The sequence below is a fragment of the Budorcas taxicolor genome, chromosome 4 (genome assembly GCF_023091745.1).
Source record: "Budorcas taxicolor isolate Tak-1 chromosome 4, Takin1.1, whole genome shotgun sequence".
Lineage (NCBI taxonomy): Eukaryota > Metazoa > Chordata > Mammalia > Artiodactyla > Bovidae > Budorcas > Budorcas taxicolor.
The window spans coordinates 42,296,858-42,317,548 of NC_068913.1; the positions used below are offsets into that span (position 1 = coordinate 42,296,858).

The window sequence follows — 20,691 nt, forward strand, 5'->3', positions numbered from 1 at the left end:
ATTGCTCTGTTGCGTCATTTAGTATCTCTGTTGCCTTATTGATTTTCTGTAAGAACAATCTGTTCCTTGATGTCTGTGAGGATGCTGTGAACACACTGAGAATGAGGCTGCTATGGTGGGGCCATGCCCTACCATTTTACTAGTTTAGCAAAAGAAAGAGAATGTCTTGCTTAGAAATGAAAAAGAAGAAAATGATTTGCATTATGCAAAATATTCTTCTATAACTTTCAATTTTTTAAACAGCTTATTAACATATTATGAATTCTATATTTATTTTTAATACATCAAGAAAAAACTTCCTAGAGAATATATTTTATTTTTCTCAAATACTATGATTATTAAGTATGAACTTCTGGGTCTGTGTTTTGTCACTTGGTGAAAGAATTCTGACTTACAGAACTATATCAGTAACTGTCTTACCTGCAAATGTCAGCGGAAAAGAATTGTAGTACCTGATTCTTCTCAATGAAAGGTGGAAATGTGGCTCCGTCTATTTAGAAATCAAGCCAACGGCAAGGGATTAGGTGAAGTATGTGTCCTAGAAAAATCTAGAAATCTTGATTTTAGCTTGGTTAAGAGAAATATGCAAACTGTACATATAACATTGATATTCTCCAGTAGCCACATTTAAAAAATAAAACAAGTATCAGGTATATTTTATATCACCCACCATATCCAAAATATAATTTAAACTTGTAATCAACATAATAATTAACAAAACTCCAGATCTAATATTTACTTACAGCCTATCTCTATTTGTTCTGGCTGCTTAAGTGTGAATATGGCTAGTAGCTACCATATTCAACAAGTCTATATACTATACACATTCACTGGTATCCATTCATATTAACTTTTCCTACCCCTTAAAAATAAAGTTTAAAATGTGTACAATGGCAAAACCACAGGTTGTTAAAACTTTGATTGTGTTTACTTTTTGAAATCCCTACCATGTATGTAGAGTAGCACTTTTCTTACCTTGAGGTTCATTTGGAACTCCTGTTTGGTAAATGTTGTTCTTACTTTAAATAGTGATTCATTCATCTGCCCTAACAGCAGATTAATATTTTTAAGTCATTTATTTAATTCTCTCACTAAATAGAATTTCCTGAATATGTTGGGGGGAGCACACATGAAACTAAAAAGGACATTTGTTGAGTTTATTGAATCTCTGCTATGGTTATGAGGGCTTCCCAGGTGGCTCAGTGGTAACGAATCTGTCTGCCAACCAAGATATGTGGATCCGATCCCTAGGTCAGGAAGACCCCGTGGAGAAGGAAATGGTAACCCACTCCAGTATTCTTGCCTGGGAAATCCCATGGACAGAGGAGCCTGGCAGGCTATAGTTCATAGGATTGCAAAGAGTCGGACACAACTTAGCAAGTGAACACTATAGTTATAATCCATGGCATACAGTGGGTATAAGAAGAAATAGCTAGACAGTTCTTCCATTTACTCCACAAATGAATATCACCAAAATGAGCCACCACTGAATGTGTTTGTTCAAAACAGTAAAACCTATCCTTCAATTATGAATACATGCTCTTTTTTGGTAGCTGCACTAACCTTGTGATCTTATTACATTATACTTCCACTCCTGTGATAAGTGAAATGCAACAGATGGTCACAGTGAATTAGATCATGATATTGAGAGTATGGAATATTGAAAATTAGCTTAAATTCCCAAGATTGTTCCTGAATGGGCATTGTCTATGACTGCCTTCCCAACACCTTAGTCATAAAAGAAAAGAATGCATTGAAAATCTGTAAAAAAACAATCATGAAATATCATTGAAGATTATGTCATAGAGACCAGCAATTACAGTGGGTCATGATCATAAGATAACTGATGTTAGCCAGGCTCTCTTTCTTTAGTACATTCAAATGTAAATCAATATTATCAGTTTATATCTCTTTAAGTTTGTTGAAGAAGGTAGAGGAAGTACTTCAAAATCATGATTAAAACTCCTTAGAGCCTTTTCATTTCATTAGTCTCTTTTCCTAGTGCAGTAACCAAGAATCTCTCTCACAGGGTTTCATCAGAGACCCTGGCCTGTCTAATCAACCTTTGCTCCTAGTTAATTTTACTGCTATTTTCTTCTTTCTTTTAACTTTGTGCCTGATGCTCATGTATTTATGTTATTATCATTAATAAGTCCACTTCCCTGGTGGCTCAGATGGTAAAGCATCTGTCTACAATGCAGGAGACCCGGATTCGATCCCTGGGTTGGGAAGATCCCCTGGAGAAGGAAATGGCAATCCACTCCAGGGCTATTGCCTGGAAAATCCCATGGACAGAGGAGCCTGGTGGGCTACAGCCCACGGGGTCACAAAGAGTCAGACACGACTGAGCGACTTCACTTCACTTCACTTCTACCTGCTTTTTAAAAAAATATCTTTGTTTCTTAGTTTTGGACAAAACAATGTTTAATTTTTTCTTAAACCCATAAAGACCCCTTTACTATTTAGGAGAAGCACAGTATATTTCAGCTTCCCAGGTGGCTCAGTGGTAAAGAGTCTGCCTGCAGTCCAGGAGACACAGGTTTGATCCCAGGGTCGGGAAGATCCCCTGGAGAAGGAAATGGTAGCCCACTCCAGCATTCTAGCCTGGGAAATCCCATGGACAGGGGAACCTGGAGGGCTACAGTCCATGGGGTTGCAAGAGAGTCAGATAGAACTTAGTGACTAAACAACAGTATATTTCTGTCTCTATCTGAGGGTACAGTATGAAGTTTATGCTTATGAAATTACTAGAGTTAGTGGTATTGGTACACTTGACAATTTATTGGCAGAAAGAGCTACTTAGAAAAGAATTTCTTCATACACTTCATGACGCAAAGTGCACTACAAAGCAAAGTTAACAATGGTTTTGCTGGTTTTTTCCTACGAGTGTTAAAAATTAAGTAAAGTAGAAAATTAAGTAAACATGCAAAACTCATCAGCACATTTGCAAAAGTAAACATTTCCTATGTTTGCTTTTTATTCCCTACCTTTTTCTAACTTTGTATTTAACATTTTTCATCTCTATAATATTACTTTCCTATAAAGTATTGCCTAATTGACTTTATAAACATTATACTGTTCTTCAGGGCTTCCCTAATAGCTCAGTTGGTAAAGAATCCGCCTGCAATGCAGGAGACCCCCGGTTCGATTCTTGGGTTGGGAAAATCCCCCAGAGAAGGGATAGGCTACCCACTGAAGTAGTCTTGGGCTTTCCTGGTGAGTCAGCTGGCAACTCCACTGGGAGTTGTTGGTGGACAGGGAGGCCTGGCATGCTGTGATTCATGGGGTAGCAGAGTCGGACATGACTGAGCGACTGAACTGACCTGAACCATACTCTAATAAATCTAAGTACATAGTACTTTTTCCTAACTCTAATTCAGAGTGTTAATTTTTGCATACATTTCTCATTGTTAGGTTACCAGTAACCTTATTTTTGTTGCTGTTGTTCTTTTCTCTCTCTTTCTGACCATCTTATTCAAAATAGAACTCTGCTTGAAAGTTCACTGATTCTACTTCAGCTTGAAGTCTTTGGAGGCATAACTTACCTGTTTTAATTATGTTGATATTTTAGTTCATTCAGGTTTAAGTGATTATCTATACAGTATTTACAAAGGTGTAATCACTACTCTAAACCTCTCTAATGTTTTACTTCTGTGGTCAGGAAGGAGTTCATTACGTGTACAAAACAAACATTTCCCCAGAAGGCAGTAAAGGCTCATCCTGATGGCTAATTTTGAGAAATTTCATCATATTACACATACATTTTCAAAGCCTACATAAAAATAGAGACTCTGAATTACATTGTAGGGATACAGAGATATGTAAATGCATACCCTCAACCCCAAGAACATTGTAAATAGGGAAGTGGATTTTGGAGAAATAGCGGTTGGTTTCACTGTGATTATTACCATAAACCATATGCTCTTTTGGGCTTCCCTGATGGCTCAGACGGTAAAGAATCTGCCTGCGATGTAGGCGACCTGGATTCAATCTCTGGGTCAAGGATATCCCCTGTAGAAGGGAGTGGTTACCCATCCAGTATTCTTGCCTGGAAAATTCTTTGGACACAGGTTGTAGTCCATGGGGTTGCAAAGAGTTGGACTGGACTAAGTGATTAACACTTTCTTTTTCACTTGCATATGCTCTTACCTGTACCATTAATCATTCCACAATAACTTGGCCAATAGGAGAGATGCCTTAGGAATAAAAAGGAAATAAGAAAATGATCATTTGAAGAGCACCTTTCTCACATCACTTTTTCTATTATTATGATTCAGTAAGTCTGCTAAAATAATAACTATTGATTAGCCTATATGTGACAGAGAAAGAGAAGCAGATATTGGATCAATGGAGATTAGAAACATGGATAATCAATTTATACTTTCCACTTCTTTTAACTCTTGTGTGAACTGGCATTTAAATAGGGCAAAGTTTATTAATTTATACTCTGGTACCTATGTAAATTATGTATATAGATATGGAAACAATGAAAACAATAGTGGTGATAGTTCCTCTGCATACTCAGACACTTTTTGGTGATAGGAAATGAGTTTTTCACACTCCTAACATATCATCCAGTAAGATGTCAAGGCAAGTTGTTGCTTCTTTTTTAAACAGAATAAGCTGCTCAGTCTGCCATGTTTAGTCTTGCCATAGTCAGTTAAAGTAACCTTGTCCTAATCTCAAACTCTTGTGAAATTCTTACTCCAATTAGGAGCACTTAGTAATTCTCCTCAAAATCTCTCTCTAATATTGAAATGGAAGCAATGCTCACTTTCCTCTATATACAGACACCGATGTGATTCCCCTAAAACGAGTATTTAGAAATTTTTTTTTTCCTCCATTAGACTTTTCTATTAAAAAAAAAAAAAAACAGTGTGATTATGGTCTCTGTAGAAGAAAAAGGATTCCATGAGTATTTAACAGTTTTATGCAATCTTTTAGATAACTGAGTGTCACATAATGATTAATCTATAAAAATATTTTCATCTCTTTTGATTTTGATTACTTTATTCTTTGTCAGGAAATCACTGATCTAAAACTAATTTTAACTTTGAAGAGAAACTTCTGTCTCCCTTGATATTTATTGAGGTTCTTCCTGTTTTAGACACGATGAATTAGGTGTACTCCAGATAAATAGGCAGGAGTTAGGGAAAAGTAGGAAATCATGGCTGTATGAACATATCTCATTCTATTACTACTTCACAGGAGGTGTGCTTTTTATTTTTCAAGTTTAATATGTCAGTTTTAGAACAGGAAATAATAATTCCATTTTGTGTTGATGAATATTTTAAAAAGCTGAGTTATCAATAAAATCGTTTTGAGAAAATTTTGAAAGAGAAAGTCATGAAAGCATTGGCATGGATTCATTAAGCTGCCATATTTATATACATACTTTGTCATGTCCTGGGAATGAGCAGTTTTTATATTTCATGCTCAGTTCAGTCGCTCAGTCGTGTCCGACTCTTTGCGACCCCATGAATCGCAGCTTGCCAGGCCTCCCTGTCCATCACCAACTCCAAAAATAAAACATCAGTAAGATATACTGGATGCTAAAATGATGAGTTGACATATTGATTTTCTTCCTTTTCATTTGCAGTTATGTAATTTTAGGGTGTATGATAATACCAGTTATGCAGCAGAGATGGAAATAGTCCCTTTAGATTTCTTTATGTAAGAAAACTTGTTCATCAAGATCAGTCCTCCAGTGGGGCTGATACTCAGCACCTATGCACTAGTGTGATCAGTTGTCACAACTAAAGGGTTAATGCCTGATAGACCAGGAGTTTCTAGGGCTGAGAAATAGGCAGCTCTGTTCCATAGGTTGATGCCTGTGCCTTACCAGTTGGTAAATAAGTTTCTCGTCTGCCTTAGAGTATCCTAGTCTCACACACACACACACACACACACACACACACAAACACTTTGCTTGAATACTTACTTTTTGCCTTTATATGTGTCAATTCTGGCAACTTTGCTTATGTCATCTTTTCCACTGAAAACTTTATAAACTCCATCTGCAGTATTGTTGTACTAAAGAGATTCATACAAGAAAAAATTACTTCTAAAACAAGCCATGCTTTCCAAATTATAAAATATGTAATTAACTCACTTTTGCATTTCTCAGACATTGGTTGTTCACGACTATTTTGTGTGATTTGAAATATATAAGCAAATAAATTTTCATAATTACTGATTTTTAGTATTTTTATAAAAACCAGATATAGAAGGTGCCTAGAAACAAGTGCTAGATGCTGAGACAAAGGAAGAAAACATATCAGAAGCTGACATGATCCAACTCCACTATTTACTAGCATGTGAGATGACTGCAATTGTGTAGTAGTTTGTTGTAATTCTATTCTTTGTTGTAATTAAGCCAGAAAGGCCATTTTGATCACTAGTCCTGTTATATTGAGGTGAGGGGATAGGGAAAAAATCCTACGAAACCATGTCATATTTCTAGAAATTTTCTCTGTTATGATCTTTGAAAGTGGTTACTAAAAATCACGATGGTGTGATCACTCACCTAGAGCCAGACATCCTGGAATGTGAAGTCAAGTGGGCCTTAGAAAGCATTACTATGAACAAAGCTAGTGAAGGTGATGAAATTCCAGTTGAGCTATTTCAAATCCTGAAAGATGATGCTGTGAAAGTGCTGCACTCAATATGCCAGCAAATTTGGAAACCTCAGCAGTGGCCACAGGACTGGAAAAGGTCAGTTTTCATTCCAATCCCAAAGAAAGGCAATGCCAAAGAATGCTCAAACTACCGCACAATTGCACTCATCTCACATGCTAGTAAAGTAATGCCTAAAATTCTCCAAGCCATGCTACAGTAATACGTGAACCATGAACTTCCAATTGCCAACATCTGCTGGATTATGGAAAACGCAAGAGAGTTCCAGAAAAACATCTATTTCTGCTTTATTGACTATGCCAAAGCTTTTGACTGTGTGGATCACAATAAACTGTGGAAAATTCTGAGAGTGATGGGAATAACAGATCACCTGACCTGCCTCTTGAGAAACCTGTATGCAGGTCAGGAAGCAACAGTTAAAACTGGACATGGAACAACAGATTGGTTCCAAATAGAGAAAGGAGTATGTCAAGGCTGCATATTGTCACCCTGTTTATTTAACTTATATGCAGAGTACATCATGAGAAACGCTGGGCTGAAAGAAGCACAAGCTGGAATGAAGATTGCCTGGAGAAACATCAGTAACCTCAGATATGCAGATGACACCACCCTTATGGCAGAAAGTGAAGAGGAACTAAAAAGCCTCTTGATGAAAGTGAAAGGAAAGTGACAAAGTTGGCTTAAAGCTCAACATTCAGAAAATGAAGATCATGGCATCTGGTCCCATCACTTCATGGGAAATAGATGGAGAAACAGTGGAAATAGTGTCAGACTTTATTTTGGGGGGCTCCAAAATCACTGCAGATGGTGACTGCAGCCATGAAATCAAAAGACGCTTACTCCTTGGAAGGAAAGTTATGACCAACCGAGATAGCATATTCAAGAGCAGAGACATTACTTTGCCAACAAAGGTCCATCTAGTCAAGGCTATGGTTTTTCTAGTGGTCATGTGTGGATGTGAGAGTTGGACTGTGAAGAGAGCTGAGTGTCGACGAATTGGTGCTTTTGAACTGTGGTGTTGGAGAAGACTCTTGAGAGTCCCTTGGACTGCAAAGAGATCCAACCAGTCCATTCTAAAGATCAGTCCTTGGGTGTTCTTTGGAAGGACTGATGCTAAAGCTGAAACTCCAATACTTTGGCCACCTCATGCGAAGAGTTAACTTATGGAAAAGACTCTGATGCTGGGAAGGATTGAGGGCAGAAGGATAAGGGGACGACAGAGAATGAGATGGCTGTATGGCATCACCCACTCGATGGACATGAGTTTGAGTGAACTCCAGGAGTTGGTGATGGACAGGGAGGCCTGGTGTGCTGTGATTCATGGGGTCACAAAGAGTCGGACATGACTGAGCAACTGAACTGAAAGATTAGATGGTCTTCCCAGGTGGCACTAGTGGTAAAGAACCTGCCTGCCAATGCATGAGATGTAATGAGAGGTGGGTTTGATCCCTGGGTCAGGAAGATCCCCTGGAGAAGGGAATGGCAACCCACTCCAGTATTCTTGTCTGGAGAATCCCATGGACAGAGGAGCCTGGTGGGCTACAGTCCATGGGGTCACAAAGTCAAACATGACAGAAGTGACTTAGCACGCATGCAAGCACACAAAGATAAAATTGTTGTTGTTTAGTCACCCAGTTGTGTCCAACCCTTTGTGACCCCATGGACTGTAGCACGCCAGGCCTCCTTATCCCTCACTCATCTCCCAAAGTTTGCCCAAGTTCATCCATTGCATTGGTGATGCCATCCAACCATCTCATCCTCTGATGCCCTCTTCTCCTTCTTCTTCAACTGTTCCCAGCATCAGGGACTTTTCCAATGAGTCAGCTGTTTGCATCAGATGACCAAAATATTGGCATTTCAGCTTCAGCATCCATCCTTCCAAAGAGTATTCAGGGTTGATTTCCCTTAAGATTGGTTGGTTTGATCTTTTTGCTGTTCAAAGGACTTTCAGGAGTCTTCTCTAGCACCACAGTTCAAAGGCATCAATTCTTTGGCATTCTGCCGCCTTTGGAATCCAGCTCTCAGAACTGTACATGACTACTGGGAAGATTATAGCCTTGACTATACAGACCTTTGTCAGCAGAGTAGTGTCTCTGCTTTTCAACACACTGTCTATGTTTGTCATAGCGTTCCTGCCAAGAAGCAATCACCTCTGATTTCATGGCTGCAGTCACTGTCTGCATTGATTTCAGAGTCCAAGAAGAAGAAATCTGTCACTACTTCCACTTTTCCCCCTTCTATTGCCATGGAGGAATGGAGCTGGATGTCATAATCTTAGTTTTTTTTAATATTTAGTTAAGCCGACTCTTTCACCCTCATCAAAAGGGTGTTAGTTCCTCTTCACTTTCTGCCATTTAGAATGGTATCTTCCACATATCTGAGGTTGTTGATGTTTCTCCCTCCTATCTTGATTCCAGCTTGTGGAATCCAGCCTGGGATTTCTCATGATGTGTTCAGTAAATAGGTTAAACAAACAGGGTAATGGCAGACAGCCCCATCATACTTCTTTTTCAATCTTGAACCAATCAGTTGTTTTATACAGGGTTCTGACTTGCTTCTTGACCCCCATCCAGGTTTCTCAGGACAGGTAAGATATTGTGATCCACACAGTCAAAGGCTATAGCACAGTCAGTGAAGCAGAAGATGTTTTTCTGGAATTCCCTAGCTTTCTCTAGGTTCCAGTGAATGTTGGCAATCTGATCTCTGGTTCCCTTCCTTTTCTAAACCTACCTTGGACATCTGGAAGTTCTTGGTTCACATAATTCTGAAGCCTAGCATGCAAGATTTTAAGCATGACCTTACTAGCATGGGAGATGAGTGCAATAGTCTGATAGTTAGCACACTCTTCAGTTAGCTCCTTCTTGGGAATTGGAATGAGGATTGACCTTTTCCAACACTTTTGGCCACTGCGAGGCCTTCCAGATTTGCTGACATATTAAATGCAACATCTTGATGGCACCATCCTTTAGGGTTTTGAATAGTTCTGCTGACATCGATGACATCCACTAGCTTTATTAATAGCAGTGCTTCCTAAGGCCCACTTGACTTAAAGATTGGATACACAGGATTAAAAACAGGATTAGCCAAGGAAAAAATTAAAAGTCTTTGTGTTAAATACTAGTAACTGAATTTATTATCTCTTAATGCTTTCTTAATTGATATATAACCTTGCATTTCTAAAACCTGTAGTAAAATAGCAACGATGAACTGGAGACTATAACTATTTTGTATAGTGACAAGCGTCATCATAGTCAAAATTTCAATTCAGTAGTCAGATTAGCCTATTTATAACTCAAAACATTAAGGAACAACTAAGTTCATCACCAAATTCACATTTTTTCTTAATTTCCATACTGTCATTTCATCACTTTAGTAGATTACTAATCAGCTATTAATAATTCTATGAAAATATGACATGCTGATATATCAGGCTCATTGTGCTCAATTTTGGCTAAGTTTTAAATATTCGTTTAAACAAATTTGTAAGAAGTCTAGAGGAGGAAGAATGACATGATGAATATATTCAACAGAAATAAATTAAAATGTGGCATTACCCTTGATTTTTTAAGATGGGAAGTCAAAACTGAAAGATTGCTCAAAGCCTTAGCAGCTTGCAATCTAATTTTAGACAGCTGTATATTTATCAGAGTAGAAACTTGATTAGATGTGGGTTTCTTAATTTTAAATTCAGTTGTTAAAAATTAATTTGTTTCATGCAGATAAGTTAATTTTCCCAACTAGGAAAGCTAAATCCATGTGAATAGAGATTTTAAAAACTTACAGTTATGTATTCCCAGATCATAAATAGGGTTAACATACTAAATGATAAAATTATGAATTGCCAATGCCATTATATTTATATAGTTAGAGTCTAGCAGTATTGATGTTCATATTTGTTACTCACAGGATAAAACACACCAACTGTCGTAGGAATAGAATATGGAACCGAACTCAAGAATGGATCCTTATAGCCCCACAATAGTTCTTTCAGAGTTCTCTTTTGAAACATAAAAGAGTTTGAGTTTTTGATAAATACATTGAGTATTATCTGAACAAATGTGCTTGGATAGAGATGGGGTGTAGCCTATAAAAAAAAAAGGCATGGTGTAAGACACCAGTTGCAGTATTGATTTTTTACAAGAAGTGGATAAATAGTACATCTAAGTTTAATAAAACTTTTAATTGTATCTCTAAAATTACTGCCAAATCTTTGCAAGATTAAAAGTGTAATGTTTCTTCTATTACATTTCTGTCTTGGCATGAGCCACAGGAAGAAGACTTTCAGTTAAATCCTACTTTTTTAAATGATACACTTTAAATGGTCTTCTCAATTCAGTTGATTATTCTATGATCTTGTCATATTTCCAGATGATTGTAATTCAGAATGTCATGAGAATACATTTTCATCAAAATTCCAAATGATATCTGATGATAGTTCTAATCATGAAATTAATTATAGAGGATTCTAAAGTATTACACAGTCAATAATATTGTTGTCTACTCACTGCTACAGCCAGGTTGAGAACAGTGAATGTGTCATTCTCTGTTCCAACTGACAGTGAGGGTTCAAAGATGGCACCTTTGGGCCGTAGGAAAGAAACTGTATGGGTCTTAGAGTCTTGGGTTATAATATCCTTGGCTAGATAACGGACTCTGAAAAACAGAAGTAAAAAGAAAATTCAGAAAAATCATTGTCACAAATGCCATTCATTCATGCAGTAAATAAATTTTTTGAGTATGTAGATGGTCAGAAATTAGGCTAAACAAGTAAGTTAAAAAGATATATATGCCAGATGCTGAGTCTTGCAAATTAGAGAAGATCGGGGAGAGCTGTCTTAGTTGTGCACAGCAGGGAAGAAAGAATGTGTGTTTTTATAGGAGTTTACATAGACTCTGTGGGAAAACACAGAACAGGTACAGACCCAGGCTAGGCATGATTATGGTGGGGATAATGGACAGGATACAATTCCATATAAGTAGGCTGAGGGACAAATAGAAGTGTAGTTAAGCAAAATAGTGTTGAAAATAGCATGTATAAGACGTAAGGACATGGTGTAATTTTGCATATGCAGATGTTTCAATATATTTGGTTTACAGAGTCAGAGTAAGGAGAGTGGTGGAAATAAGATTACTAAAGTAAACAAGACCTCAAACATAAAATGTTGTACCCCATACTCAAATGTTTAGTTTTTTATCCTGAGGTCAGGAGGAGACAGTAGAGAAGTTGAAGGAAGGGACAGTAAGAGCACGTTTCCTTATTAGATCGTCTGTTCATAGTGAACAGACTTTCCTGCACCGACTTTTTCATAATTTCCAGCATTTTAATGAAAACTAAAAGTATCTAATGAAATATAATTTCCACTTTACAGGTCAATTTCCCTCCATCCCTTCCTCATATATTGTATATTTATTAGTTCTGAGCTTCTGGCTCTAACATCTCTAGGCAAAGTACCAACCACTTTATAGGAATGTGGTGAAGGGTTGTTATTATGGAAACAAAATCTTTTGCAATTAACAAGATATTTACTGAGATGAAATAAGGTATACATTGCACTGTCCTATATTTGACTGTCTATTATTTGAGGTTAAAATAGGTATCTATTATTATCTAAGATAAAGACTGAAACAAAATCATGGGACTGAAATGCTTAAAATATAACAAATAAAAAAATCACACATTTCAATCAGGTATAATAAAAATGTAAAATTCATGTAAGGTAGGTATTATGAGTGTTTTTTATCCCCAACCACAGTGCCTGGTACTTGCTAAGTTTTCAACAAAAACTTTTTGAACAAATAATTAATGTTTTACATTATCTCAAAAAAGAACTCAGAAAAGATAGAAATACATTTTACTGTTAATATAATTTCTTCAAGGTTTTATCATTTACTTTTCTCCGAGTCCTGTAAACATGCAAATAATATAAAAATCTGCAACAGCATCCAGGACAATCTATTATCAGTCAATTACTGTTTTCTCTTAGATAGTTGTATTTTAAATTTAGATTATCTATTATTAACATTTAAAATTAAAGTGCTCTAATTTTCAGGAATATTTATGTGTTATAATAATTGAGATGATAGTAAAACAACTGTGACCAAATTCTAGTTTTACTTAGTTGTACTTACAACACTGTACCAGTATATGGCACTCACTAAGAGAAAAATCCTTTAAACTGAGGCCTGTGTTTAGAATGTACTTTTAGAAAGAGAACATAATCACTCAATTTTTGGTTTAAAAATTAGAATACAGGGAATTCCCTGAAAGTCCTTTGGTTAGCACTTAGCAATTCTACTTCAGTGGAGCACAGGTTTGATCCCTAGTCAGTGAACTAAAATCCTAACCCTTGGCTAAGTTTAGTCTCTTTTCTTACTTTCATAGTTAGAAAAGTCAGTCTTGTAATTTAGATAGGAGAAAAGGTACACAAAAATCATAGAGTTATCAGTTCCTAGGTCTTTGTGAACATGGTAAATCATTTCACAGCTCCTGGAATGAGTTTTTTTAATTTACAGGATGAAACTTTCTGGCAAATTATTTCCCATTAGTGCTGATACCTAAGATTCTTTTCAAAAGTGTGTTAAACTGTTAAGGCATGCAAAATAAAGGTACAGCTTATTCAGTCTCAGTACTGGACAAAATGAAACTACTAACTGAATAAAAGTACCCTTAAGACCTGGAAAATAGTTTAAATAGAAATCCTTAGCAAGTATTATAGTTATGTAAAATCAGTTTAATGCTGTGATTCTCAAATTTGAGTATGTATTGAAATCCCCAGAATATTTGTCAAACTCATTACTAGGCTCAAAACCAAGTATATCTGATACATTTGGTCTAAGGTGCAGCCTGAGATATTGCATTTCTACCTAATTCCCAGGTGGTGTTGATGTTGCTGGTCCAGAAACCACAGTTTGAGAACCACTCATAGAACCTACATTTTAAGTTTTAGGATTTTAAAATACTCTGGTTTTTAAATTTTTGATAGATTTTTAAAATTTAGCTCGCATATGTTAGAGCTGTTTTTTTAAATTTTCTGTTTTACTTTATTTTTTAATATTTATTTTATATAGGAGTATAATTGATTAACAGTGCTGCGCTAGTTTCAGTTTTACAGCAGTGATTCAGTTACATATATACAGACAGACAGACACACACACACACATATATATAATATATACACTTCTATATGTATCTATTCTTTTTTCAAATCCCTTCCCCATGTAGGTTATGACATTATATTGAGCTGAGTTACCTGTGCTATATGGTAGGTCCTTGTTTGTTATCTATTTTAAATACAGCAGTGTGGATAGGTTGGGAGTTTGGAATTGACCTGCAGATGCTGCTAGAGTTGAGAACAAATGCCGCAAGGGTAAAACACTGGTAACTTCTTAAATATAGAGCAGTTAATTGATGCTGGTAAATTAATAATAAAATCTGTATTTCTTTTACTCATTAAATCCTTAGATTAGGGTTTTATTAATATATAGGCAGAAACAAATATTTCAGTGTATGTTAATGGCAAGAAAGTAATAAATACATTTCAATACAGTGACATTTGTCAAGTGGAAGCTTTTTCAGAAATACCTGTCTTCAAGGAAAGAGTGCCATGTATTTTGGGGACTCACCTGTACGTGTAAGGACCTCTTTGCTTAACTTTAATTTTGCTGCTATTAACTGCCACTTCCTCTGGATTCTGCACATCAAATATCCAAAATTGTCTGTAAACATTAGCACCTGCTTTAACCCAATTTTTAAAAGCAATTGTACCTTCTTCAAGGACAGATTCCTGTGAAAAAGAAAACAAGTTTGGGTTACTTCTTTGTAGTCAATACGGGCACTTGTGGGAGCTGCAAACCTTTATTAGTCAATGAAAGGACTAAGCTCAAGTACTTGCATGTGAGAACTTCGGCAACCTGCCACATGAAACAGAAGTGTTTTCAACACATGATGGGTGGCAGTCTCTTCTGGTTGATCTTTTACAAAGAGAATCAGTGTGTAATATTGTACACATGTCTGCTGATTGTAAGGCCAACCACTGGCAAGGTTTAGAGTGATCTTATTTCAATACTGCAATAGTTTGTAACAGTTTATTAAGAAAATTTTATTAAACCTATCCAAAAAGTTCTTACCAGGTTAAACATTAACTTTTCTACCCTCAGCAAGTTGAACTGAGGAGGAAAAATAGAAATGAGAAAAATCTAGTGATAACTGGAAGTATTTTCATTTTTCATGCTGTCACAATCATTTTACATTGTGTACATTGGGGCTGCTACAGCGAGTGAGACCCTCTTATGTTTTACAACCAATTTTCCTTCAAAAGTGCTCAATCGTATCTTGACATCTTATTTCTATAGTAAGCCCAAAATAAAGACAAAATTATGTATGGAAAAAGTATTATGGCTTGTTTAAATGTAAAGATGTTGTGAGGATGTTGAAGCTGAAATCAGTCCTAAAGAAGAATTAGATGTTACTTCCCATTTCAAGGAAGCACATGGACATATACATTATTATTTTCAAATTGTAAGAATCTTAAAGACTAATAACAATTGTTTGTCATGACCCCAACGCACATATCTTATTAAATGTTCTTAATTAAAGGAACTTCTAAGTATTTACAGAATTGAAAAGGAATTGTGGTAGAATATACCCAGAAGGACAGAAAATTTATTCATTCTAATACTTATACATTGAATATCAAAACACAGTATAAGCATATCATGTTTTTCCTTCTGAAGGCTATGAATTATTTTTCCTTAATAGTTCATTTGTAGATTTTTTTTTTCAACTGGGAAAGTGGAAATACAAAACTGAAATGTATGCATTGAATTATCAGATGTTAGAGTTAGGGTCACCTAATCCCATCCATTTTTTAGGGGCCTATAGAAAACAGATATCTGATTCAATCCTGTATGACAACTTAATAGTAGATAATGGAGAATGTGAAGAATGGAGGAAAACAATAGAATGTAAAAGGCTAGAGATCTCTTCAAGAAAATGAGAGATACCAAGGGAACATTTCATGCAATGATGGGCACAATAAAGGACAGAAATGGTATGGATCTAACAGAAGATGTTAACAAGAAGTGACAAGAATACACAGAAAAACTATACAATAAAGATCTTAATGACCTAGATAACCATGATGGTTATCTAGAGCCAGGCATCCTGGAGTGCTAAGTCAAGTGGGCCTTAGGAAGCATCACTATGAAAAAAGCTAGTGGAGGTGATGCAATTTCAGTTGAGCTATTTCAAGTCCTAAAAGATGCTGCTGCTAAAGTGCTGCATTCAATATGCCAGCAAATTTGGAAAGCTCAGCGGTGGTCACAGAACAGAAAAAGGTACATTTTCATTCCAATCCCAAAGAAAGACAATGCCAAAAAATGTTCAAACTACTGCACAGCTGTACTCATCTCACATGCTAGCAAAATAATTCTCTAAATTCTCCAAGCTAGGCTTCAACAGTACATGAACCGAGAACTTCCAGATGTTCAAGCTGGATATAGGAAAGGCAGAGGAACCAGAGATCAAATTGCCGATATCCATTGAATCATAGAAAAAGCAGAGAGTTCCAGAAAAACATCTACTTTATTGACTATGCCAAAGCCTTTGACTGTGTGGATCACAACAAACTGGAAAATCCTTAAAGAGATGAGAATACCAGACCACCTTCTGTGCCTCCTGAGAAATCTGTGTGCATGTCAAGAAGCAACAGTTAGAACTGGACATAGAACAACAGAATGGTTCCAGATTGAGAAAGGAAAGGAGTATGTCAAGACTGTATATTGTCACCCTGCTTATATAACTTCTATGCAAAGTACATCATGTGAAGTGCCAGGCTGGATGAAGCACAAGCTGGAATTAAGATTGCCAGGAGAAATATAAATAATCTCAGATACGCAGAAGACACTGACCCTTATCACAGAAAGTAAAGAGGAATTAAAGAGCTTCTTGATGAAAGTGAAAGGAGAGTGAAAAAGCTAGCTTAAAACTCAACATTCAAGAAACTAAGATCAGGGCAGCTGGTCCCATCACTTCATGGCAAATGCAGAAATAGTGAGAGACTTTATTTTCTTGGGCTCCAAAATCACTTCAAAGATTGACTGCAGCCATGAAATTAAACGATGTTTGCTCCTTGGAAGAAAAGCTATGACAAACATAGGTAGCATATTAAGAAGCATAGACATTACTTTGGCAACAAAAGTCCGTCTAGTCAAAACTATGGTTTTTCCAATAGTCCTGTATGGATGTGAGAATTGGACCATAAAGAAGTTTGAATGCCAAAGAACTGATGCTTTTGAACTATGGTGTTAGAGAAGATTCTTGAGAGTCCCTTGGACTTCAAGGACATCAAATCAGTCCATCCTAAAGGAAATCAATCCTGAATATTCATTCGAAGAACTGATGCTGAAGCTCCAATACTTTGGCCATTGTTGCAAAGATCTGACTCCTTGGAAAAGACCCTGATGCTGGGAATGATTGAAGGCATGAGGAGAAGAGGACAACAGAGGATGAGATGGTTGGAGGGCATCACTGCCTCAATGGACGTGAGTCTGAGCAAGCTCCGGGAGTTGGTGATGGACAGGGAAGCCTGGAGTGCTGCAGTCAATGAAGTCCCAAAGAGTAAGACACAAATGAGCGACTGAACTGAATGGAGAATCAGGTCTTTCACTCCAGTGTCGTGCTGTTCCCACCAGTAAACCTTGACTACTGTTATTATACAGATTCTATCCACCCATTAGAGGGGAGACTTCTGATTTTATTTACTTTCTTAGATTGCTTTAACTACTCTGTTCTTCGCATTACTGTATAAACCAATTATGTGGCAATAATGCATGTAAAATTATAAGTTCTTTTCTTGCTGTTTTATCATTTTTATGTTTGTTCTCCATCCAGGGAAATTAAAGCTTCTTAAAAAGCAGAAATATACTGAAAATACTTTTCATCTTCTCTCCTGAGTACCAAAATATTCTGTTTGCAATCAGTTGCAAGCAGTTTCTGTGTTCAGAAAATTTTCTTATATGTGTATGCATTATGAACATGTATGTGTGTGCATTTGGAGAGAAAGAAATTAATTCATTTCCTTGTATTCTGTAGTGAATATCATAGGGAAATTTTAAAAATTATGTAAAATTACTTTTGTTATACAATAATCTCTAAACATTTATCAAATGATATAAACAATGTCAAGGTCATGAATTATCCTTCATAAAAACTGGCAAAACTTTGTCCTTTTTCTAAAGCCCTTTGGCAGTTTCTGCTTTCCACATTCATGGCAACTCATACCATTGACTTTTAGTTTATTTAGCAAGATTGTATAAACCTGCCGTCTCCACATAAATTTGCTAGGAATCATAGTCTAAAATATTGTTAGGAAAAAGTTTCTACCATGCAGTCCTTAAAAAGCTGCTTAGAAATAAAGTAAATATATATATATATAAATTAATCAATTGTTTTAGGCCATATCAAATGCTAGAGTTAGGGTATCATCTTTTAGAATTGAAAGGAATCATAGAGTCCCAGATCTATACTTTAAAAGTTAGGTAACATCATGAGATGATATTCTGATCTGTTAAAATTAGGTACTTTAATTCTACTTCCTTTTTTTAAAAATGGTGTTTGTATGCAGATAATAACTTTCCCAATTTGGTATTAGTCCATTTAATGAAGCTAGTAATGGTAATGATTTCAATGGTAAACAAAAACTGACCAGTACTAAAACTTGTATATATTTGTAAAATAAACAGCATAAACTAAGTGCTCTTGAGGTAGAGGTAAGCACTTGGCTCACTGTGGTGGTGATGGCTTAGTTGCTAAGTCATGTCCAACTCTTGTGACCCCATGTGCTCTGGTCTGCCAGACTCCTCTGTCCATGGGATTTCCCAGACAAGAATACTGAAGAAAGTAGCCATTTCCTTCTTCAGGGATCTTCCTGACCCAGGGATCAAACCCGTGTCTCCAGAATTACAGGCGGATTCTTTACTGCTGGGTTTACATATAATTCAGAAATGCTGCTCCTACTGTTGGCCAGTTTCTCTGACCTTTTGTTTCTACATTCAGACTCTCCAGAAAGCAAACCTGCCGTCCAGTTTTATATGTAATCTCTACAGTAATGATAAAATCTATCTGAGCACCAACCTTTGAAATACATACTGATGTTCATATCAAATTACTTGTAAAACCGCTCTTTTATTCTTCCAGGGAATACATTTCCTTCAGTAACTCAGTTGGATATCTTACTGCTTGCAATTTTTACTCCTCCCTCTCCCTGTTTAATCCTTTTATCCCAGTGCATCCCATCACCCATCAGTTCTGTGTATTCTACCACACTAGACCAGAGTGCCTTTTGTTAGTGCAGACTGACAGTAGTTACTGCAGAATGAGCAGTAATCTTTCTAAAAGGGAGTCTTAAATGGCATGAAAAAGAGCCACAAAAACAAGCCATGTAGAGGCTAAATAATATGCTTCTTAACGACGAATGGATCTCTGAGGAAATATAAAGTCACCTGAAAACAAATGAAAATGAAAGCATGACAGTTCAAAACTTAAGGGATGCAGCAAAGCAGTTCTAACAGAAATTTTATAGCTATACAGGTTTACATCAGGAAACAAACAAACAAACAAACAAAAAAATCTCAGTTAAGCAACCTAGCCAGACACCTAAAGGAGTTAGAAAGAGAGGAATAAACGTTTACCCAACGATAGTAGAAGGAAAGAAATCATAAAGATAAGAGCAGAAATAAATGAAATAGATACTAAAAAAAAAACCAATGAAACTAAAAACTAGCTCTTGAAAACAATAATTAAAAATGATAAGCCTTTAGCTAGACTTATCAGAAAAAAAGAGAAATGGCCCAAATTAGTAAAATCAGAAATGAAAAAGAAGTTACAACCAACACCACAGAAATACCCCAAATCATAGGAGACTACTATGAACAACTATATACCAATAAAATGAATAATCTAGACTAAAAAATGGAAAAATTCTTAGAAAGAGACATTCTCCCAAGACTGAGCCAGGAAGAAATAGGAAATATGAACAGACCAATTACCAATAATGTAATTAAATTAGTAATTTAAAAATTTGCAACAAAATTTGAGGATCAGATGGCTTTACAGGTGAACTCTACTAAACATTTACAAAATAATTGAAACCTATCCTTCTCATACTATTCCACAAAATTGCAGAGGAAAGAGTACTTCCAAACTCATTCTGTGAGGCCAGCATCACCCTGATACCAGAACCAGACAAATATATCACAAAAAAAGAAAATTGAAGGCCAGTATCTCTGATGAACACAAATAATAAATGTTGGTGAGGATGTAGAAAAAAGGGAACCCTCATACATTGTTGGTGAGAATGTAAATTGATTCAGCAAGGGTGGAGGTGTCCACAAAATCTAAATAAAGAACTCTATATGACCCAGCATTTCCATCCCTGGATATGTATTCAACAAAAACACTAACTTGAAAAGATGCATGCTCCCCAATGGTCATAGTTGCATTATTTACAGTTGCCAAAGTATGAGAGCAACCTACACGTCTGCCAGTAGATGAATGGATAAAGAAGATTTGGTATCTATACGCAGTGGAATATTACTCAGACATAGAGAAAGAATGAAATTTTGCCAATTGAAGCAACATGGATGAATGTGGATGCCATTATGCTAAGTGAAATTAATCAGACAGAGAAAAACAAATACTATATGATATTAGGAAAAGTAAAAGCGTTAGTCACGAGTCATGTCTGACTCTTTGCAACTCCATGGACCGTCGCCCACAAGGCTCCTCTATCCATAGAATTCTCCAGGCAAGAATACTGGAGTGGGTCGCCATTCCGGTCTCCAGGGTGTCTTCCCAACCCAGGGATCAAACCCGGGTCTCCTGCATTGCAGGCAAATTCTTTACCATCTGAGCCACCAGGGAAGCTCGTGATATTACTTATAGTGGAATCTAAAAAAATACAGCAAACTAGTGAGTAAAAAAAGAAACAGATTCGTGGACATAGAGAACAAAGTGGTTACCAGTGAGGAGAGAAGTTGGGGCAACATAAAAATAGG

At 36.4% G+C, this 20,691-nt stretch overlaps 1 protein-coding gene across 1 annotated transcript in view; it reads right to left on the reverse strand.

Annotated features, from left to right (window-relative positions):
* LOC128046804 (platelet glycoprotein 4-like) overlaps positions 1 to 20,691 on the reverse strand; it is a 37,172-nt gene that overhangs the window by 9,154 nt on the left and 7,327 nt on the right. Inside the window, 6 exon segments of the mRNA XM_052639014.1 lie at positions 421 to 490; positions 4,150 to 4,196; positions 5,942 to 6,033; positions 10,541 to 10,720; positions 11,142 to 11,289; positions 14,260 to 14,420. Coding sequence (XP_052494974.1) covers positions 421 to 490; positions 4,150 to 4,196; positions 5,942 to 6,033; positions 10,541 to 10,720; positions 11,142 to 11,289; positions 14,260 to 14,420 — 698 coding nt within the window.